At 48.0% G+C, this 22,507-nt stretch overlaps 8 protein-coding genes across 8 annotated transcripts; 3 read left to right on the top strand and 5 right to left on the bottom strand.

Annotated features, from left to right (window-relative positions):
- Positions 1-1,066: 1,066 nt before the first annotated feature.
- Positions 1,067-2,813, top strand: B0J16DRAFT_408506 (CoA-transferase family III domain-containing protein). The gene is made up of 5 exons (XM_046133038.1): positions 1,067-1,349; positions 1,403-1,434; positions 1,491-1,617; positions 1,667-2,171; positions 2,219-2,813. The coding sequence occupies exons 1-5, from the start codon at positions 1,200-1,202 to the stop codon at positions 2,722-2,724; spliced, it is 1,320 nt and encodes a 439-aa protein (XP_045988461.1). The 5' UTR covers positions 1,067-1,199; the 3' UTR covers positions 2,725-2,813.
- A 132-nt stretch (positions 2,814-2,945) lies between these two features.
- B0J16DRAFT_408505 (uncharacterized protein) lies at positions 2,946-4,634 on the top strand. The gene is made up of 2 exons (XM_046133037.1): positions 2,946-3,878; positions 3,933-4,634. Exons 1-2 carry the CDS (start codon positions 3,138-3,140, stop codon positions 4,428-4,430), a joined length of 1,239 nt encoding a protein of 412 aa, XP_045988460.1. The 5' UTR covers positions 2,946-3,137; the 3' UTR covers positions 4,431-4,634.
- Positions 4,635-5,958, bottom strand: B0J16DRAFT_326752 (uncharacterized protein). The gene has a single exon (XM_046126041.1). It carries the CDS (start codon positions 5,780-5,782, stop codon positions 4,862-4,864), a length of 921 nt encoding a protein of 306 aa, XP_045988459.1. The 5' UTR covers positions 5,783-5,958; the 3' UTR covers positions 4,635-4,861.
- Positions 5,959-8,278: 2,320 nt separating this feature from the next.
- On the bottom strand, positions 8,279-9,999 carry B0J16DRAFT_326751 (uncharacterized protein). Its single transcript, XM_046126040.1, has 3 exons — positions 9,244-9,999; positions 8,902-9,150; positions 8,279-8,847 (listed from the first exon to the last, which is right to left on the bottom strand). The coding sequence occupies exons 1-3, from the start codon at positions 9,645-9,647 to the stop codon at positions 8,643-8,645; spliced, it is 858 nt and encodes a 285-aa protein (XP_045988458.1). The 5' UTR covers positions 9,648-9,999; the 3' UTR covers positions 8,279-8,642.
- Positions 10,000-10,840: 841 nt separating this feature from the next.
- Positions 10,841-12,986, bottom strand: B0J16DRAFT_313165 (asparagine synthase-domain-containing protein; the record flags this gene model as incomplete). The annotated part of the gene is made up of 5 exons (XM_046125109.1): positions 10,841-10,909; positions 10,963-11,499; positions 11,550-11,960; positions 12,012-12,716; positions 12,954-12,986. The coding sequence occupies 5 exons, from the start codon at positions 12,984-12,986 to the stop codon at positions 10,841-10,843; spliced, it is 1,755 nt and encodes a 584-aa protein (XP_045988457.1).
- Positions 12,987-13,408: 422 nt separating this feature from the next.
- On the bottom strand, positions 13,409-15,745 carry B0J16DRAFT_259035 (zinc finger transcription factor ACE1; the record flags this gene model as incomplete). Its single annotated transcript, XM_046123201.1, has 3 exons — positions 13,409-14,672; positions 14,724-14,938; positions 15,002-15,745. The coding sequence occupies 3 exons, from the start codon at positions 15,743-15,745 to the stop codon at positions 13,409-13,411; spliced, it is 2,223 nt and encodes a 740-aa protein (XP_045988456.1).
- A 3,986-nt stretch (positions 15,746-19,731) lies between these two features.
- Positions 19,732-21,095, bottom strand: B0J16DRAFT_390728 (uncharacterized protein). Its single transcript, XM_046131896.1, has 2 exons — positions 20,406-21,095; positions 19,732-20,363 (listed from the first exon to the last, which is right to left on the bottom strand). Exons 1-2 carry the CDS (start codon positions 20,955-20,957, stop codon positions 19,824-19,826), a joined length of 1,092 nt encoding a protein of 363 aa, XP_045988455.1. The 5' UTR covers positions 20,958-21,095; the 3' UTR covers positions 19,732-19,823.
- A 413-nt stretch (positions 21,096-21,508) lies between these two features.
- Positions 21,509-22,435, top strand: B0J16DRAFT_313162 (uncharacterized protein; the record flags this gene model as incomplete). The annotated part of the gene is made up of 1 exon (XM_046125108.1): positions 21,509-22,435. The coding sequence occupies one exon, from the start codon at positions 21,509-21,511 to the stop codon at positions 22,433-22,435; it is 927 nt and encodes a 308-aa protein (XP_045988454.1).
- Positions 22,436-22,507: the final 72 nt, after the last annotated feature.

The raw sequence follows: 22,507 nt of genomic DNA, 5'->3' as shown, positions 1-22,507 counted from the left end.
AGTATTAATCAACAAGCTTAATTGATAAATGCCGAGAGAACAAACTGATGAATACGATTATCTGAAACACATACCCTAGGCTCGTTGAGGTCTATCTTTGGGAGCAAACTGCATCTTCTGTATTCTAGACTCTTTGTCTGATGCATGCACATGGGTTAATGATAAAGGTAAAGTAGAAAATAGATCGCCAAGAAGAAACGTGAGGAGCGTGAACAAGGATCGAGATCCTTCCCAGTCTATCAGAGTGCCAGAATCAGCAGCCAAGTCAAGTAGAGAGTAGGAGACTACTATTCCCGATGGGAGCAACCAAGCACTAAATACGAACTGGCGGTGGCTATGGCCCTGTTAAACCTATAATCGAGCTGAATATGAGACATGGATATGAACGGCATTGAGTGGGATGCGTGAGTTTTTTGTCTTCAGCTAATGAGAGATTGACGATATCATGACGAGCTGAGAAGGATTTTGTATTAAAGCAGCTCAATCATCAAATGAGGGATCAAGTTGTTTTGGTATTTCTTGCGAAGCTTCAAGCCATGGTTTGGTAGTATTGGTAACCAACAACAGTGGCTGAGGCAGTTCATTCAAAGATCGACATATGCTGCGCCAAATGCAACGCATGACACTGGCGCAAGCTCACAGGCTCAGCTCTTTTGAAAAGAAATTCGATAGAAAATACTACGCGGCTTGTGGGTATCGTGAGTTTAATTATCTGTTAATAGGATGTTTCGCTGAATAATCATACAACTGCCGGTTTTATTTATTGACTGAACTTGAGTTGACCTCTCACTGTAACTATTCGTTCTACCAAGATGCTGTGTAAGAATTCTGTTAATGGTCAAAAGAACTGCTCCTTTTGCAATAGTCTTGGTAACTACACGGCAAAACCTCAATATCGCCGATAGTAAACCAAGCTAGAATCTGGGGAAGCTCTACTCCAACATTCGGAGCCGAAAACCTCTAGAAACGGCAACATGTCACTCGGCACCGACGCCGTAATAATTGGGCCATTGCCTGCACAAGCCGAGGTGATGATCCCCGCATCCACTAGAGAAGGAAACCTGGAAGCTCTCAAAGCTCTAGATCAACTCCGGTTCCGATAACCGGTGTACAATATATGTATCCGTATATATCAATTGATCGTTATCTTCATATCCTATCATAACTCAGCTTCTGTCTTACCAATATCACTACCAAGGATGAGTCTATCCTTTGCTTTACGGGCTTTAAGGTCCAAGCCTACCATCAATGGCTATGCTCGCGGCCTGCGTCGGTATTCCAGTGCCGTAGGAACCGGACTTCCACTTGAGGGTATTCGCGTACTGGACATGACCAGAGTCTTAGCAGGAGTGAGTCTCTCTCCCCGAATCCTTGCGCCATGGACAATTGCTGACCCCCGCAGCCTTATTGTACTCAGATTTTGGGCGATCTTGGGTAAGTCTGCTCATGTCAGATTACATACCCAGGCCGTTAACGTGGTCAATGAACAGCGCTGAGGTCATCAAAATCGAGCATCCTACTCGAGGTGATGATACACGAGCATGGGGACCCCCGTATGCAAAGTACAAAGAAGGATCATCAGCTCAAGGGCCTGGAGAGTCGGCATACTTCATAGGAGTAAGTCGCGTGCGCACAGTTATGAGCAGTGATCTCATATCATCTATAGGCAAACCGAAACAAAAAGTCACTTGGTCTATCCTTCCAGCACAAGGAAGGTGTCGATATTCTTCACAAGCTTGCGGCAAAATGCGACGTCTTGGTCGAAAACTACCTCCCAGGAACACTCAAGAAGTACAATATGGACTATGAAACCCTTCGAAAGATCAACCCGGGTCTGATATATGCCTCCATCACCGGATACGGCCAGACAGGGCCATACTCAACCCGTGCAGGCTACGATGTCATGGTGGAAGCAGAATTTGGACTGATGCATATCACTGGTGAGAGAGATGGTCCTCCAGTAAAGGTTGGTGTCGCAGTGACAGACTTGACGACTGGTTTGTATACCAGCAACAGCGTTATGGCGGCTCTTCTCGGCAGGGCCAAGTCTGGAAAAGGTCAGCATATTGATGTCGCGTTGAGTGATTGTCAAACAGCTACATTAGCAAACATCGCCAGTAGCTGTTTGATCAGTGGGAAGAAGGATTCCGGACGCTGGGGAACGGCTCATCGTAAGTGGCATCCATAACTAGGAAATTTTCACCACTAACATGTAAAGCCTCCATCGTGCCTTACAAGTCATTTGAAACCAAAGACGGAGGCATTCTCTTTGGTGGAGGTAACGACCGTCTTTTTGGCGTTCTCTGCGATGGTCTAGGCCAGCCCCAGTGGAAGGACGATGTGCGTTACAAGACCAACGCCGATAGAGTCACACACCGCAACGATCTAGAAGCGAAGATTGAGGCAATCACTAAACTCAAGACAACTCAAGAATGGCTTGAGGTTTTCGAGGGCAAGGGTCTGCCTTATGCTGCCATTAACGATGTTCAAGGAACGCTCAACCATGAACATACAAAAGCACGCAATATGGTTGTCGAAATGGAACACGAAGAATGCGGTCCTATAAAGATGGTTAATACGCCCGTCAAGTTCTCGGAAACATCTCCTTCTATCCGCAGCGTGCCGCCAATGTTGGGACAGCATACGAATGAAATACTGCAAGAGCATCTTGGGCTAAGTGAAGCCGACGTCACAACATTAAGAGAAAAGGGTGCTATTGGATAGATTATTAATGAAGAGTTATGATTTGCGCGTAGATGCAGGAAAACAATCCATAGATTTTATTGAATTATAGAAATCTTAATGTTGTCCACGGAAAACAAAGGGCAGTGACACCTTGTGTCGTACCTGCCTTGACTGACAATTGACTGACGTCCACGTGACCACGTGTCGCTGAATCTAACAGAACATCTCACTTTGAACCATGTAAATCCCCCGATTCAACCCTCAAAAATAGCCAACTTTGGCATAATCTCCTCAAAAGCCTTTATTCTACATGTCAGTCTACCTATAACGAGGGTTATTCACGTTTATCCTTGCAATTTTGGAAGACGAGTCTCGTTGTAGACTCTTGGCCTGACATCGCCTCACTCATGTGAGACGACTAATAGACGAACCTCACGAGGAAATCCTGAACAATGGACCAACCCCCGGAAATCCCCGTTAAGCTCTTGGATCCGATGCTGGGCGTATCTTTCACGACGGAAGAAGCGGTCATAAATGTCAACCCTTCACCACCAGCCCCAACGAAGCCCTCATACACGCCTCAGTTCACATCGGAAGGTTCAGCCATCTTGAGACGTCTCAATGGGAATTCACAGCCAGTCGACGGACAGAATACTGGAGATTCAGTGACTACAAACCTGAAAGACACACTGTCAATACCTACATCAACCAAACAGGGCCGATCGATAACAGTAGACTCACTCAACGCTGGAGTAAAACGAAAGCGAGATGAATCATCCATCACGGTCGATTTTACTCAAAACACCATTCCATTCTCCTGGAAGGGTCCTTCGCCTACTCGCCAAGTCGTCCTTCAGAGCCAACCCACAGTACAAGAGGTTCGATGTTCAAAATGTGACGGAGCAGCCCATGTCGGTTCTTTGCTCACCTGTACCCATTGTCTCTTGCATTGGCATCAAAAATGTCATCCACACTCCACCAACAATGGGTCTATGACTCCTGCGAACTTCATATGCATATCATGCACTGCAGGCCAACAACAGACAGCCAGTTTGAGGGGAAAGGTCACTCAGCAGCGGCAACAAGAGATCGACCGTGTTCGTCAAAGACGGCTATCTAACCTCCCGCGAGGTATCTTTCCTGCAAAGCCTCATCTTGTGGGTTTCGGTGCTGGCCAGGCACCTCATGATTCAGTAGGTGCAATACTATAAAGTTCCAGCAGGATATGGCAGCTAATATCGCGGTAGCGAGCTAAATACTTTGAGACATTGTCAAAGATGGACATGCTTAACGTTTTGTCGTTCTGCGACCAGATGAAACCAAACCTTCTGCTCGATATCCTTGTTTCTGTGTCAAAGCGACATCCTGACCTACCGATTTTCGACTCACCCGATTGGGAGAGCCAGTTATTGAATGGCCCTCGACCTACTAAGACGTCGAAACACGATGAGAAGCCGCGACATGGCCATGTGCTCACTAATAAAGCGAACAAGCCTAAGCAAAAGACCACTAAGAAGATTCTTAAGCGCACTCGTGTCATTGAGGTCATAACGAGTGCGCCGGAGGAAGATAACGTCAACGTCCTGCCGGCAACTTGGGCAAAGGCTGGCGAGGGACTGTACTCCAAACTACCCCCTGAGACGGAAGATAGGTCCCTTCTTAAGGATGAGAACGACGAAGAATCGTTCAGTCATTTTTTTGTAGATGGGGCTGGGCGTCAGATTATGGATCCGGTGGGCGCTTGATGGGAAGAGTCACAGGCGCATACTATGGGCATACTTTTGGTAGGAAGTTCTTTTTTCGGCTGTTCAGAGGTTTGTTAGCAATGCATACATACCCAGGAGTTATGAAAGGCGCTGAAAGAGGGCATTAAGACCAGAACAGACTTAATCAAGCCATTGTCACTATTACACTTTGGGTTGTCACTGGCACAAGGTTGGGACGGTTTGATGTATCATAATATGAAAATTGATTGATTGATCAGGTACTTATAAAACAAAACATTAGACTAGAACAAGCGCCAGCAGGCGTGACGGCATCAGATCATCCGGTAATCCGAAGACATATCCAAGTCCCGGCTCCAAACATTCCTTCACCCATTAAAAATTATACCATTAGAGCCTCGATTAGCTCAGCTAAATTCGTGTCAGTTCTTGATATATCAGTTGCTAACCGCTTAGCAGTTGCACTTGAAGAGGCCCTTGATGCTGACGTGGATGCTACCAACAATCTTGAGGAGGCCATTAATCTTGAGGGAAGCGCAGGTACCAATCTTGTTGACGAAGAGAACGGTGTCCTTGACAACACAGAAACCAGCAAGACCGTTGACGTAGCCACCAACTTGGCCGCGGACGTCAATGTAGTTCTTGCAGCCCTTGGAGCAGTAAGAGACACAGTCGTAGGCAGCGCAGTTTCCGAGACCGAGGCGGCAGGTCAGGCCCTTGAGGGAGTCACCAATGGCGAAAGAGAGACCACCAGTGACGGCACCAGGGCGGACAGAGTATCCGTACTTGTCGGTGTTGAAGAGGGCGACGGCATCGACAGAGCTCTCGAGGTAGAGACCAGCAAGACCAGAGCAGACGGTCTTGAGGCTAGCACTAGCCTTGGCGGAGACATCGATGGCCTTGCCACCGTAGAGGTCGATCTCAGCACCAATGGCGAGAGGAGCAAGGAAGACAGTGTTCTTGAGGCTGGCCTGGCAGTAAGAGTGCTTGGTGTTGTACTTGACGATCTTGTAAGGGGAAGCAGCGCAGTAAGAGCCGAGCTTGACATCAACACCGGCCTTGACATAGGCGCTGGTGGAGGGCTTAGCGTAGCAGCCGCTGGTCTTCTGGCCACCACATCGCTTGGAGTTAGCATCCCAGGTCTGACCAACGGGGCAAGAGCAGGCCTTGGTCCAAGGGCAGTAGGACATGGCACCGGGGCAGGAGAAGCTGGTGCGGGTCTCGAGAGCGGAGGCAGAAGCATCGAGGTTGATGGTGAAGTCGGCAGGAGAGATGCTGGACACGGTGGTATCGAGGAGGGCATCAGGGGCAGGAATGGCAGAAGCCATGGTGGCCATCGAGGCCAGAGTAACGAGGACGTTGGAGAAGTACATGTTTGCTGTTTGTTTCGTACGAAAGCGAGAGTGTATAGTAGTGAAAGTGAAAGTGAGTGTCAAGATATGCCGTTGAGGCTGTGAAGTGAATGAAAGTGAATGAGTAGAAAGAAAGAAGATGCAGATGCTGATGAGAAACTGTTGATGATACGGGTCATCCAGATGTCTTATATAGCCCAGAACAATCTCTCTGAAGCCCAGGATATTTTTATCTTCTATCGAAGCAGGCCTCTGTACTACACTCAGCATCGCCGTACCTTACAAATTACCACCCTGCTAGTGTTCTGGCAAGTTATCCGATAGCCTTCGGTGCAGGGTCCAACGGTGATAGTCTGGAGGAGGCCCAAGCACGAATGACAAGAGAGTCTGGGTAGACCGTAGAGCAGGCATTGCCTACGCGCTGCTAGCCAGGACGAGGATGGTTTGGAGAGCACAGACTGATGAGCTGGGTCGTGACTTGGGACCTGGATCGTTGATCTGGGCTTCTAGTTTACTATTGACTTTGATAGTCTTGGCTACGGGCTGTCGCTTGAGTGGTTTGTTAGTCTTGATTTGTATAGGAGATCGTGATGGCGTAGAGCTGGCATTACTGTACAATGCATTATGAATTTACTCTATACATAATTCACCAACTGATGAAGATGTTTCTTACTTACTTGGCATTTGACAGCTCAATGAAGTATATTTGCTTTTCTTCGTATATAAACCCATAGATAAGTCTCGCAACTCCTATCCAACAGAAGAAAGAAGCCAAGTCCCCATTATCAGGTTCCCTACCGTCTTCAGCAAAGACAGACTGGGATAAATGTTTCATTTCTCGGGCCGTAGTGGTCGATCCAACAAATCAATTCGCAGCTTTAACCTCAAAGAGGTTAGTTGACGACTTGAACGTTAGTCTTTTAGGCGTAGTATTTAGTTAAATTACACTCGAGAGAAGAGAAGTTGCAGAGAGAGTAACGTTTCAGGCCTGAGAATTCTGGGCAACTTCAGTTGAGTCTTGATTCTTTCTGGGAATGACCTTGAACGATAACTAGGTCTAGGTCTAGCAGGTGATATCTTTTACATGAGGTCAAGTGTGCAGTAGACTAAGTTGAGGCCTACCTGCCTCTGAAACGTGTGGCTGCTGTAGATGTTTATTTTTAAAGTTGGTGAATTTCATCTACTTGCTGCAGAGATCGTATTTACGTAGCAAAGTCTACCTATCCAGGTTAGATGCTGCAAGGGAGGAAATCCTGTCTGTGGAGGCGGGGATTGTCTTTGTTTCGAGCTTCGGCAGATCGACATTCTCTATTGTCGTCCCTGGCCTGATGCGATCTGTCAGTAAGATGAGATAGGCCCAAGTACAAGATCTTTAGTGATCTGCACTGTAATGATCTACTCTATAGATCTTTTGATAGTTGATGCCTAATAATGTCTCTAACAAATTCATCTTGAGATATCGTATTAGAGACAACTTCTAACTTCCCCTGAGTGGCGCATATTTCAGGCACAGCTGAGCAATGGAGCTTCATAAACAACAGCTTAAGTCTAGACTCTTTTCTTCTTTTTTGCCTCTGCGGAGAATATTGTCTTTAGTGCAAAGTCTCTCGTGGCTTGCCCTTGAAGGTTTCAGGCTCTGGTAGTACAATCCAATAGTGGCTTGCGCACGGTTCGTCATCTTTTGGTGGTGACGGTGATGGCTTCTTCTATCTTATGCTATGCCATCACCTGTTTCTGATCCAGGAATTGGCTTGTTCTAGTCTCTATCAGCATGGACCATCCTTGATCAATGACCTCTCTCTTCAATCAATATCTTCAAGCTTCTCCAGCACGTACCTATTCAATCACTGACAGGGCATTTAATCTAAAAGCTTGGCTTGCAGTTATAGTGGACATGCTCTTTGACTCTCTTTCTACCTTAAAGGCTTAAGAGGTTGAGATCTTAGTCATGACTCCGAAATGAGTCTTCTGACTCTCTGCATCGTCTGTGCCGAGACAACATCCACAGCGGAATTATTTAGTCCATTCACATTTATTTCCTCTCCTTAGCATCAGTCTTGTGCAATATCGTCTAAAATCAATAGTTCAGTATCTTCGGAACTTGCCATCAGATGGAATCGCATGCGGAGAGAACTCACAGTAGAGCCAGGGATTAATTTTACACAATGGAGATACGGAGCCGCAACAAAGCAATTCCTTAGAGTAATTTCACCGCTTTGGGTAGTCATGAGCTCAAAGCATGTTCTATTATGTCATGAATCCCATCTTCTTGTTTACTGCGTGAGTCAATTGCAGAATAAACATTGGGCTTTCCCTTGTCAACCCGTTCGCTGATGCTGAAGAACGTACCCTATACCACCTCAGACCTCAAGTCGGGCATGCCATAGCTCGACCCCGGTAAACGGATACGAAGGTATTAAGAGCACTCTGATATTATTCAGATAATCACCAGACACTGTTTGAAGTCTTTGCGGTGCATTCTTCTAAGTGATAAGTGTTGACGATATGATATCATGCCCGATAAGCAACATGCCAATATACACAACGAAATTACTGAATGCTTACACTTACATCCTTCCGTTCACTCACCAGATATTCTTTCGTGACGTCACTAGTATAAACCAAATTGAAACAAGAGAATGTATTCATGAGTTGTGGTCTTTGCCACTCGGTCGGTGTCCCTCTTCTCGCCTATATCGTACTAAACGACAAGGACAAGGACAAGGACTTATTACATCCACTTTATCCCCCCTGCTATATGCTCCATCCTATACATCATGGAGCTATAGATGAATGAGACCGGGTACATATTTCCCGATCTTCAAACTCCTTCATATCCAAAGCCGCTCTTCTCCGATCAACAGTAAGAAAAAGTCATAACTCATGATGATGAGACACAGGCCCAGCCTCCCTTTTCCAAGGTCGACTGTCGAGAGTTGAACCACCAGGGTCCGCTGCGTCCTCGTCTATGTCCTCTGCCGGACACGAATCGCCGTCTGATCTTCTGTCGCTGCCACCAGGAGCACAGTCGAGCCCAGCACTCTGTTGTTCGCTGAGACAGCACAACGTGAACGAGATTCCATCCCCTGAGATCGGATTAGTATGCCGCACATTAAGAAACGTGAGAAGAACAAACGTACAGAATAGCAGAGACGAGACACAGTACCGGAGCACCGGATTGTGATAGGGGAAGACCCCAGTATGTGTAGTCTGCTGGGAAGACTCCATCCACTGCAAGGAAGGAGATCAGACTGCCAACGAGCACTGAAGCTGTGAGCGTCCTTAGCAAGACAGCGGAGCCAGACCATGGCTTATCGTTGTTGACGATAGACCACATGCCAAGGCCAACATCGCAAACGAGGGTCGCGATGAGCACAAGTGCTTTGAGACTAAGACTAGAGTTAGCTCCGCTTGGTTGAGCCTCAAGATATATAATGCGCTTATATATGCATGGGTGAAGGGATGAACGGATGGAGACATACCCATGACAGGAGTTGACAGCTCCGGCATATGAAACAAGAAAGACGGCCAGCATCAGAATGACAAGCAGACATGAAACTATCTGCATGAAATCCACCGCAATTCTGACAGCGCGTACCACAGGTCCGGTGGGTTCCTCGGCCTCTTCAGGCAGAGGAGTCAGTAAAGGAGTGAGCTCCTTGGCGATGGGCTGAGGGGTCGTAGAGAGTCGAGGAAGAGATCTCGGCCTAGGGACGATGCTGAGGTTCAGCGGAGGAGGACGGTTTCCTTTACGCATGTTGTCGTCTTCTTCTTGGTTGATAAAACTGCTATAGCCCGTCGCAGACGTAGGAGATAGAGATGATGATGAAGTTGTCGAGTTTGAGTAGGAATCCTGGTCCCTGACCCCGATGAAGTTTCCAAGCATTAAGAAACCGGTATAAAGAATTGGGGGATAAGAGATTGTCGTGATGTTGTGATTGAGAAAGTGTTGCTTTTGATGTTCCTTTGGAGGCCTCGATTCGTATTGATTTTGTTGTTAATGACAGTAAAAGGAAATAAAGAATGAAATACTGAAACAAGAAAAAAGACAGAATGAAACGTTCAATTGAGACAATAAAAAAAGAGAGAAAGTATAGAATAAAACAAATCAATAAAAATGAATGAGGAATAATCAGAATAATGAATAAATAGAAAGGAAGCAAAAGAGGGAACAGCTTCCTTTTTGTTCCTTCCCTCCCTTTGAAGTTTTGGCGCGCGCCAGAGGCAAACTCCATTCGGAAGCGCGCCGATGGAGGCCTTGAGGCTTGGAGGGGGACGGGGACCTGAAAGACACCTGAAAGTTACAGGGGCCAGGGGTGTTTAAGGTAACCCTCACAGGGGGTTAAAGTGTCTAAACCATCGCGTCGATTCGATGGATGCAGGGGCTCGTCGCACCACAACCACTGCTTTCAGTTGGCCACCGCCCAGGCCAACCGCCCGCCCATGCAAAACAGTGGACGCCCTTCTATTCTTGGTAGTTTCCACCGGTTTTGGACGGGTATCGAATGATGGCATTTTTCGCTTGGCGGCTGCTTGGCGTTGAGTAGAAAAGACCATTATGATGCCGTTCTGATTGGATCTGCGCTTGTTTCATTGAGATATTCAGTCGCAATGACATGCTGGCGCGGATAATTCGGCTGTCTCCCTGCCATAGATGCTACCACATGCAACAAAAGTCTAGGCGATTACAGTTGGGTACCCAAGCTACCTAGGTAGGCATGTTACAGGGGCCATCTCTCGTATCGTAGGTGGGTCGATCATTCCATGTCATAGCTTCTCCATGGCATTTTATCCATTTATCTATCTATCAATGCCATCATCCCTTCAAATCGGTCATCATCAAACTCAAGCTCAGACTTGCCTTTACAACCTCATCAACATTGTCAACGCCATAAACAAATCAGAACAAAGGGTTAACAGTAGATAACATTAATGTCATCTCTGCAAACGCACAGTCATTCAATCAATGTTTTATGCCCATGTTTCAAATGCCTCGGAAGTATCTGAAGAATCATCATAGCAGAGTCAACAATCCACAGTCACTTGACTGTCTTAGACAAACAACACTTCAGGATTGTATCATGAAAGAAGCGTCGTCCCTTTGGTCTTTCCACTCTCCATCTTGGCTGTTCGCGCGCCGAATTGTATCTATCAAAACTCGTTAGCGGTAGGACCTCTGCTTCAAAACTGAAATCACTTACAGCGCGCTTCTTCTCCCGTGAAACAGTCTTCATGCCAAGAGATTGCGCAACCAGTCGCAGCACTCTCTTCTCTGCATCCAAAACGTCTCCACCACTTGGATTCTCAAAATCACACTTCTCCCATACCGGAGACTCAATCGCCCACTTAACAAACCGCTCATCGAGGTACGGGAATCTTACTTCTCGACCCCAGTGAGACATGGCCCTGTCATCTCGGCCGAGATTTCTCTTTCCGAGTCGACTCACGTCAAGCTTCAGCTCCTTCACAACTCCAGCGTAGCCGCCCCGTGTATAAGCTACACCATGTCGACCGTATCCACCAAACAGCTCATCAGCTCCCAGTCCGGACAACAACACTCGTGCCGTCGTGCTGTATGGCTGCGGCGTTGATTCAATGTTTGTCTCGCCTAGCCCTCGTCCTCTCGCGGCAAAGTATAAGGCACAGGCGATCGACAAGTCCATCTCTGTATTGTGGGGGTAGATTAGGCGAATAACCTCAGGTCGGTGCTCAAGATTTTCGGCATAAGGCACGTTTACCTGCGACCAGTCAGTGCGTCTTCATCTCTGTGCGTCCCTTGTTCACCTACAGTTACAAACCGCCATGTCCTACCGGGGCAAACGTGGCTGAGCTCTGCAAATGCATTTCTGCCCGTCATTCGATCCGGGCACTTCTCATAAAGGTCCTCCAGTGACAGATCTGGAAATTGCCCTGCTATTCTGGGATTCTCAAACGCGACGTTGATCAAGTCAATGCTCTGATCTAGCGGAATCATATCATGGGACAAGCGCGCTAGTACGGTGCAGTCAAGACCACCGGAGAATAGCACGGCGACTCGTGCATCCGTAGGTGTAGCGTTTGGAGGTAGTGGAACGTCCAAAACTCGTAGTCGAAGAGAGTCTAACAGATGAGTATGCAGCTCCTGCACAGATCTTGAGTTTGGCTCCAAAGAAAAACTCTGTTGCGGAATCTCATCGTTGAACACGCCAATATTCGACACCTGAGGACGTAAGTAGCAGGCTTTTCGGGGTAATACTCACACACAACTCACCAAGGAAGTGTCAGCAGTCCAGTCATGTCGCTCTGGCAGCAGTCCACCAGAAACATCAACAGATAAATCCAGAGTATAGTATCCATCAGCTTCAACCTCGGTCCATCCCTCAACCGGTGTCTCGGCGATACTTGAAAGAGTAAAAGGGAGTCCGTCTTTGACAAGCAACGACCGGCGACCAAGTCGATCGCGTCCATAGTAAAGTCGCTTGGCAGGTTTGTCCAGATAGATGAATGCAAAGGGTCCTTCGATAGCTCGTAGAACATCCATAACAACTCCCGAGCCTTGACTGGCCTCGGCCAGCAGAGCTAGAATAGCTTCGCCATCATTGCCCTGCACAGGCTCTCCTCGAATAGCCCAAGCCTCTCCGTTCCAGCAGAGGACAGATCCCGTGACAGGGTCGACGAGCGGCTGTTTTGCTACATGATCTCCTCGCAGCGACAAAACAGTCGACGTGAAGGAGAGAAAGAGTTCACCATGGCCGTTATCGAGCTGCGTCTTCACAGTCCCTGTGTGATCGGGTCCTCTGTTGCAGAGACATCGTTCTAGTTCTGACGATAGGGCCTGATCGGAGCTCGCGGTGATGGAAGCATGAATTCCGCACATCTTGCGCGTTGTAAGTAGAAGGACGCGGTTGGAAGAGTTGCCTGGGGCAGTTTCGTTCATCAAGCGAGATATCGAGGCCCACTTCGATATGAGGTTACCCTATATCACAAAGGACTTGAGTATTGAGATTTGTTGAAATTCAACCCAGACAATTGATACACAAGGACACCACGTCCCAATTCATTCTTCTGAACCCTCAGCTTGATCCTTTGTAGTTGCGTCTATGTGAAAAAACCGCCGAGAAAGACAAGAGCATCTGGAACACTTCATAACACTGACCAACTCCTGCGTGAAGATACACGAATATTACTTGTGCACTTACAGCCTGCGACAAACTCTCAAGGTCACATGGGACAAAGTATTGTACATGATGTGGGTGTATTTCTATCCCATAAGAGGAGAGGCGAACTCTATACTAGCTAAACAAAACCTATTTCTTGCTGAACCGAACCGCACTCTGTAGTGAAGTGAGATAGTGTTGCGCATCCTAATACCCAACTCGAAGGATAATAAACATTTCCTCCTCGTGAAAAATCCGCTGAAGGCCAATACCTTCTCCTCCTAATCTCAAGGAGAGCGAAGCAAGCTCCAAAAGTCAAGCAAACGTCTGCAATACATGAAAGACCCTATCCCGCGCTGGGTGGCCTATAAACTAGTGTTTCGTGTCTCATCAAACCAAAAGCTGTTTGGCAATTTTGTTGGGGAACATTATACAATTTTGAGTAAGTTCCCCTTTACTCATTGTGTTCATTGTGGTATGGAGGAAAATATCTCGGCAAGCCATCGATTCCCTAATCGAAGTTGTTTGGCGAGAAATTCATGTCAGGTTGCATGCTAGACCAGTCCATTTGGAAAAGGTCTTGGGAATTTTGGGAGAAGCCCAGATTGGCACTGGGAATCTCACCAAATAGCGACGGGTAATCATTGGTCTTTACCATGTTGTCGCCGCTAGGGAAGAGTGGAAAATCCATTCCCTCTCCGCCAAAGGAGTCATCGAATCCCTCATCAACATCTCTCAGTGAGTTGGGAGTAAAGAGCATGGCAGTCTCCTGACCAGTTGGCGAGAATTGAGATGGAGCAGCCTGAACAGGAACCTGCTGAGGAACTTGCTGATACATAGGCAGCTGTTGTTGCATCATCTTCGGGTTGCTGTACATGAGGTGCTCGGGTGTGGGGAGTTGGGTTGGAAGCTGCATGTGGGCAGCGTAGAGATCCTCATTATCGAGAATAAAAGCCGAACCGTTCTGGTATGGCGCGTATTGCTCGTAAGAACTGGCAGAAGCAGGTGAAGTTGAGTCAAGAGTCAAGTCCAAATGCATCGCCTCGGAAGGGATGTTGTTAACTGACATCCAGTCGGAGTCGTTAGGGTAGAGAGGGAAGTCGTTGCCCATGAACTGGGTTACGTCGTTTTGAGGGGGTGTGGGTACACTGTTGTACTCGGTCGAAGATGGTGTCGACATGTTGCCCAGAGGAGGTGTCTGCTGTTGAACACTGCCAGCGATCGAAGGCAGCTTCTTGCCGTTGGTCTTGGTTCGAACATAGGTCCAGCCGTGAGCCTTCTCCATGTGCTGTTTGCAGTTTGATTCGCGCTTTGACTTGTACGGGCAAGGCTTGAACGCGCACTCATACATGGCAGGGGCATCGGAGTGCTTGTCGTTATGGTGTCGATCCATTTCCTTCTCGGTAGGCCAACCATAGGAGTGGTACTTGCAAGTCGGGACAGGGCACTTCCAAGGACGAGAATGCGTCTTTTCATGCTTTGTGAGGTCACAGGGTCGCTTAAATTCCTTGTTGCAACCGGGCTCACGGCACTTCTTGGGGGCCAGCTCCTCAGGGGAGGCATTCTTCTTACGACGAGCCATGGATCGCTGGATCTCCTCCTCATCCTCTAGCTGCTGGCTCAGAGAGCGCTTCATATGGACTGGCATATCGTCGTCTGTCTCAACGGGCTTGCCGGTCTCAAGAGAGATGTAAGTGCCGTCCTTGCGAACACGGACGAGTTCGGCAGGACGACCGTTCTCAGATAGGCCACCGATGAGTTTGATCTCATCAGATCTTGTGGGAAAGTTAGTTGGATGATCCAAGGGGACGAAGCTGGGTACATACGCGTCGATATCCATTTCGTCGCCGCTGTTCTTGGCGGCAAGTTGCTTTCCGTATTCTAGAATTTGATCCTTAAGGTCGAGGAAGTATCCGTTAGTGTAAGGTCGATCAGCAGGTCGAATTTGTTCGCGGTCGCTAAGATATTCGACGGTCGCTTGAATGCATCGGACGGACGTAAGGCAGAAATCCAGGTACAAGGTTGCTGATTTGGCTTTCTCCTTTAAAGACAAACTCCGATAAGTATTTTCCCAAACGCCATTACCAGTCAGAAGCTGACTTACCGGTGCCATAAAGATCAAGGTCTTCTCAAGATCTCGCAAGCAAATGATTTCCTTTGATCGAATTCTTCTTGGGATGTCAAGCACGATGGGCTCAAACTCCTTGAGAGTCGGCTTGGCCAACAAAGGGCGCAGAGTGTGCTCGTGAATGCGGTTAACAGCTTTTGATCCCAGTGAAGGAAGCCTTTCCGCTGTGGAAGCAGCAGATCTTGTGATGCATCGTGTTTGCTGCACTTTTGTCTCCTTTGATGCAGTGACTGCATCCCGCTTCTCGTTTGTGGAAGCCACCGACGTACCCAAACCGCTGTCAGAAAGGTGTGCATGGCCTCGTGAAGAGCGAGTTCTGGGGCGCAAGGTGCGCCTATCTTCTTCTTTTGTCATCTTGGGATCGACGATGGGTCCCTCGAGGAAACCACGAGGGATGGGCAGACTGGTGTCGCGAAGAGTCTTGGGCTTTGACTTGGGTGACAGAGAGAGCTCTTGGGTCTTAGCCAGAGCCTCGTCGATGTCGTTTAGAGTCAAGGCCACACGTCGACGGTTGGCATCGACAACATCATCCAGATGGGACTGAGCTCGAGGCAGAGTAGGAGGGACGAATGTGACGTCCGAAGTCAAAGATGGTGAAGTAGGAGAGTGAAAGGTCGCACCCTTGCGGAGGGTCGAGCTGTTCTTAAGGGACAAAACATTCTCGGTGTCGCTGTCCGGGCGAGTCACCGGAGTCCTTCGACGAGGGTGGGTGAAGGACATGGCTTAGATGCAAGGTGGGTATGAAATAAAAGGACAGTCGACTGATGGCCAGAGGTGTCCTGAAGCTAAGTCGGGGAGTCCCGTTAGTTCAAGAGCTCGACCTTGAATGCAAGCAAGTGCTTGGTAGTAAGGAACGGGGAGATGAGTCACAGTCGATATTCCTAATTCCCACACCCAGGAGCAAAGGCCTAGACGTTGATCAAGGCCAGATTGGGATACCGGGTGATGGACGAATACCAACGACAATTGAAAGTGACGCCAGAGAAAACCGAAAACAAGATAAGACGAGGTGAAGAGACGAAGACTCCAATGTCAAGACGAGATAAAATAGTAACCGTACCAGGTCAGAGATGGAAGAGGATTGATTGATCAGCTTCACTGTCGGCGAGCCAATGCGGTGGAGGTGGCGCAGACAAGCGGCGAGTAGATCGGACTGATTATGTGTTCCTCAGGCAGTAAAATCGACTCGGGAAACCTCGACAAGATATGTATTCGACGAGATCAAATAGAGAGTATCGACAATTGAGATAGAACGCGTTGAATATAGACGTTGCGCTGCGCTGCGATGCGTTGCGATGGAAAAGGCGGGTGGAACTGGAGGAAAGAGCAGGACGGGGCGGAAAAGGGTATATGAGGGTTGATAGAGAGGGTGTACGATTCCGGGATCCGCAGGGTGTGTGAAATTCCGAGTGGATTGGATTGAATCGCTGTGGCCTCAGGACTAAGAAGGAAGAAATATGTGAGTGACGAGAGAGAGAGTGACGAGAGAGTCAGATTGATGAATTGGGAGAGGTAAAGAAGGAAGAGGGCGAAATTCGGTGTCTTTGGACTGAGGTTATGCTTAGAAACCAACCGGGGGCTAAACTCAGCCCATCCTGACTGCTGCCTAGAGACCCCTCCCAAAAGGGTTTAGAGCAGGGCGGACGGGCTGGGGCGTTGTCCGTGCGGAGGAGGGGCACCCCTGTACCAAGTTGAACATGATAGGACAGGTCTGAGGAGAGTACCAATGTCGCTAACAGAGATGAGAGACTGTAAACTCTCGTTGCTCACCAATTTCTCTACATTTCTCACCAGAATTCCCCCCAATTCCTCAGCAGAGCCGCAACGGATTCGAGTTCGAGCTTACGGTTTCGGGTACCTCGACTATGACAAACAACATTCTGGTATCCCCACAAACTCCGCCATTTCCGACTTGCTCTCTCTTCTCGCACCCCAAATTCCAGAGCAGAACCTTTGTAGTTACTGACGGCTACAGTCCAGTTTCTGCGAGGCAGAACAATTTCCAGATCTCTCATTGATCTCATTGAAAAGCCAAGAACAACTTGAACATTTTGGGGGTCAAAAATGCTTTCATTGCGTACCGACTGTCGTGGCCCTTTGCGTACTCGACACAAAATGGGTGTTTCCTCATTCCGAGTCTGAACAAACGTCCTGTTTTAGACGACCCGACTGTCACGATCATGGACCCAAACATAAGGGGGAAAGAGAAAATGGTGTTGTTGATTGTATTACCGAAATACGGATGACGTTTGGTCGTTCCTAGTGTCGCGGAAATGGCACAAGCACAACCAGTTACCGCTGCAATGAACCTATTGAAAACGCCTTGCGGAGAGTCTGCAGGGATCGACGCCCCGCCGGCTCAACTCGCATCTTTCTGATGGTCCGTGACTTGGTTAGACCGTCAGCAATACAGTACGGCTGCTGCGGTCTGGTTCTGTTCAGTGCTCTAGCCTCTGTTCCGTTTGATCCTCGTGCGGCCATCTCCCGTTGTTAGTTCTCGGTCATTTAAGTTCGCCCATTGATTGGTGTTGACCGACATTAAACTGGCCATTGGGTGTTATCCCATTCGCTCCTGGTCTGCAAGCGATGAGACGGATGGTGTTACAAATTACACTGTACTGTACAGGACATTCCTGGCACTTTACTGCAGTTGATGCATTGCATATCGGCCCTCCACCTCAGCCCTCTTTGACGGCTGTGCCTGCAATGGCGTTGCTCTGCCTCTTTGCAACCCTCTTAGCATCGATTTCTTGATTTCTTGAGTTTAGATTGAAGGGATCTCGAACTGTATTGGGCCATCAACTGTGCGAGAAAATTTGAGGTTTGTTGTTTAGGGGACTCGGCAACAAACCATCAAGACATGCATTGTCGTCCTCAGACCCTTCGAGCAGCAGATAAACACCGATTCAAGGCATGATCGTCGTAGAGAACCCTTCATGGAAGAGAACACGACAGCGACTCATAATGCCGTGCGCAACATGAAGAATCGTTGCTTGTTCTCAGATCGAGAACGAACACCAGACCAAAGCTCCCACAGCCTCACACCCCCATCCTCAGAGAATTCTCCTTGACTAGTCTGACAATCTGGTTCCTGTATTCCGTAACCATTCATACAGTACTGGCCACCGCCAGTGCCTCCTCCTTCTCTCCGTCCCCGTAGCGTGGACCCACGGCCAATTGACCAGGTTCGACCGCGCATTTGCTCCACGCATAGGGCTGCTTCTCGGTGCAGGGGTTGGTGGAAACGATTGTCATGTCACCGTTGACTCAATGGCCGGCGATTTCCCTTTCTGGTCATGGACCGTGGACCCCCCATCCCCCAACCGTTGCATTGCATTGCATTTGCATCTCATCGCACTGCTAACCCTCCAGAGATGTTGCCCTGAAGCAAGCGTCCCAGATTGAGGCCGTTGGTCCCAGATTTTATCGGTCAGTATCCGCCACAGCCAAACGCTGTTATCGAGAGGTTCTTCTCTTGATCAGGAGGAGTCACCGTTGCCGCCGGCCTCTTGAAACATGCATAAATTTGTCATGGGTCTGCGGATTACAAGTCTTGGCTTGTAATCTGCAGAAACATTCAATGGTCTTTTTGCAGAGGGGTACCTTTGTATGAAGCCATCGCAATGTCATCTAGACCGTTGCCAAGCTTGGGAAGTCTGTCTGTCATCCACTTCCTAGGAGCAACTAAACCAGAAGACCAGATCCACGTACGCAATCATACAGTAGATGTGACACTTCCTACCAAAACAACCACATCCTACGTACGTCTCCACGCAAGCTCGACGTTTTATTCGGCTCCTGCATTCATTCGTTTATGTTATCAGGACTTTTCGAACGGAACGGTTATGGTATGAAACACAAAAGTCCTATTCTACGTTGTCGTCAACTTTAACAAGTTCCCTGCCATGAGCCAATAAGATCTTGTTTTATCGAGCAGCCTATGCTTGACCGGGGACAAATTTGGATGCCTCGAGTGATGAACCCCATTCCCAAGGCACCCGTATTCTGGTTCGCAAGGGATACGTATGCAGTTTTGGTTATTCTAAGAACGAACCACTGACATCACCCGCTTTGAAACGGATTGTTTTTTCTCGCTCATCCTTGTGCAACTGGTCCCTTCAATCCCGATTGATGACAGGGCTGTTGTCCCGAGATTCGAGATGCAGCAAATGACCTTGAATATCGCCTCCCAACAAGCTTAATTAGTGCAACCCATGATCAAAACATCTACGAGTCGACGCTCCTTATTCGACAATGACATAGGTTTGGTGGTCTATGTTTGCCCGCAAATTCTTAATCCTAGTGACGATCTGCTCGCTCCTACCAGTTCATCCCTGGCTGACTATATTTGGCCGGCGATTTGTGTAAGTCTATATTTGGGGATGTTCAGCTTCTGACTGATAATACCACACCATCCATCACTGATGTTGAGGCATTGAGGACTCTCGTATAACACAACTTATGTCTTCACTCACTTGCCGATATGATAAACTTTCGTAAGAGGACATATGGTGTGTTCCGTTGCAATGGCTGATATCGGAACATCTTGCATTGTTGTACATCCCACTAAAGCACCCTACAATACGGTTACAAGTTTTCACATGTTTGGAAATTAAAAAGATAAAGAAATCAATAAAATCTTCAATTTTCTTTCTACGTGCTGACTTGTTACGATGCATAAAATGACATTTAACTCTGAGGTCTTCCATGCATGAAATATCATCTTCGTCGCAACATAATCCTTAAACATCGCTCATAATCCACGCCTCGCATTCCCCCAATTCTTCTTACAATCAATCTAGATACGCGCAGGGTAGTTGCTGTCTACATCGTACTCAGGGTACTCATCGTACAAAGGGATCGGAACAAAAGGAGCTCTTAGATCGCTCTCAGTGAGAGGAGACACCGTCTGAGAGCGGTCAATTGAAGAGGGACCATGCTCCCTTCGCAGCGCCGCGACCCTACTAGGGACGGGAATACGCTCACAGTGCCTTAGTCGTGGAGCGGGACGAGGAAGTCGGTCCATGATGTCTAGGTTTCCGCGGGTACCAAATTTTCTGGGACGGCGTCTTGTACGACTGCCGGTGGTCTTTTTTGCCGCTGAGCTCAGTGAATCAACGCTGTCACTGTTGTTAAGAGAGTACTCCAGTTCGTGAGGACTAGGTATGGGCGTGAGAGGCCTGAGAGTACGTTGAGCCGGTGAACGTCCATTCTCTGACAGAATACTGTCACGGCTACCGGCAGTAGCCTGCATCTCGTAAGGACTAGGCTCTGAGCTGTTGATAAAGCCGTTACTGTTGGCAAACGCATTCCTGTTGCTATGTCGAAGGTTAGAGGGCTGCAGGTTCGTCAGCTCGATACCATCTGGGCCATGACTTACCTGTCTGGAAGGCGGACTAACGAAACGTTGATAGTGAAGTGCTCTGGCATATCCGTAGCCAGGTCGAGGAGCTTCTCCGGAATCAAGAGCTCTGGAACCAAGAGCTCTATTTGGCTGAGAAGGGTTATTCGTCTGAGCTTGAGGTTGATGTCCCTGAGTTGGATAAGCCTGAGGCTGGTAAGAATTCTCAGGGGATCTCATAGGAGGCTCATTGAAACCTCCACAGGAGTAATCAGATGGCTGTATCTGTCTCCAGGGGTAAACAGACGCCTGCACCTGTTCCATACCCCGGGAGCTTCCAACACCATGAGTTTCCTGTGCAGTGAAGCCGCCATAGTCTCGACGGGTGTTCTGCTGGTTACGCTTATTGCAGCTACCACACATTCCATGGACAGGACTGAAAATTTTGACATCTTTATGAGAGCCTGGAGGATAGATACAAGATGCTAGGAACGAGAAGTGAGTCTCGATAAAATTCTGCCAGCACTGGTCTTTTCTGTCGAACTTGTTGTGGTGACAAGACTCGTACTCGTTGATGTAGTGTTGACACATGATGGGCGAAAGATGTGGTGTTATCCAGTGTAGAGAAGTTGCTGGTCGATGTAAAGAGGCGCGAAGATGTGCGTCTTTGGCTGTTTGAAGTCGAGTTCTTGATCGAACTATTGAAACAGTCTAGACTGAAGATCGTTGAAGAAGTGTTGATCGGTGTATCGGCAGAAACTCATGGGAGTGAATGGGATATTTATGTACATCAAACTTTACTCTGTTATGTTAATGAGCGAATGCCCAAGAGTGCTGAGAATTTGGACAAAGCACTTGTTAAAGTCCTTGTTCTGGATAGTTAAAGAACAGCCTGAAGCTTGTTACAGAACTTATAGACAAAGTCATGTACAAGCCTCTTTGTTCGTCTGTAATGAAAACGCACAAACCTGCATTATGACTACAATAGATATTTCACCGTATGTTTTTGAACAAACTGCCATGACCTATCTGTTCCAAGTTAATCAGGAGACGTGAAATTCCTTTAAAGTGAACCTTTGTCCTCACGGTTTGCTCAGCATATTACCATTATCAAGTTCCTTTTCTGTTTCCGCCCACTCATCATGTCTCTGTTTATAGGAAATCAACCTTCGACCGCCATTAGACGACGACAGAATGTCTCCTCCAGACCCAGAAAGTGCCCTAGGCCAAAAGGAACAATCGAAGCGCTGGAGTTCATGGCCAGTGGAAAGGATGAACTTGTCAAACGGGCTAGAGATGCTGCTCTGCGTGAGACCTACAAGTCTCATTCACGCCCCGTTTCCTCCTCGAAGCAGGATCACCACTTGGTCACTGGTAAACCATCCCTTGTGCCTTCAAACCCTAAGCTTGAGCCAATTCCCGACAAAATTGTTGATGGTTTGACTAACATTTCTTTGAACATCACTATAAATCAAAGTAAGTTACCAGCACCACAATCATCCCCACGCCCTGAAGATCGACATGAAAGGGCTGCTTGGCACGACGATTCCCGAACTCAATCCTACTGGGACACTCACAATCTTCCTCAAAGTCAAGAACCTCCTGCCCGTACCATACACTTGGTTCGCCGGCCTTGTACTAACGACACTGAGCCTTGTAGCAGACTAACCAACGAGCCTGAGGATGATTTGGAAGAAGAGGTGAAAGAAGAGATGAATATTTTGAAAGTTGCTTTCAAACCTGTTCGCATTATCCGCGGCCATGCATGGCAAGCTGTGCAGCCGCAGGTTGCGACTATTGTCGATCCTTCTATGGAAGAGTTTTCGTCGGATTCGGAGTCTTCTGTTGCTTCCTCTCATGCTTCTGCCACAGCTGGTTCCTACAAAGAAGTCTTTGTAAAGCAGCCAAAGGAGTTGAACCAAAATGTAGAGCTTGTGCGGTCAGTGCTAATGGCCAGAGATCGTTGGACTACTCTGATCAACTCGGATAAATGGAACCCGAACAAGGTTGTGGATATGGAAGGGGAGACTGTTCTATCTAACGAACGTCCTCGGAGAAGATTGTGCTAGAGAATAAGGTAAGACGACAATGCAGAGGGCTGGACCCCTGAGTGTCAAGATGTAGGAGCATTGGCCCCTGTC

This window comes from Fusarium flagelliforme, assembly GCF_020744385.1.
Source record: "Fusarium flagelliforme strain FIESC 12 MPI-CAGE-AA-0113 chromosome Unknown B0J16scaffold_1, whole genome shotgun sequence".
NCBI classification, from domain to species: domain Eukaryota; kingdom Fungi; phylum Ascomycota; class Sordariomycetes; order Hypocreales; family Nectriaceae; genus Fusarium; species Fusarium flagelliforme.
Note: the sequence above shows the minus strand (reverse complement) of the source record. Positions and strands in the feature narration are given on the sequence as shown.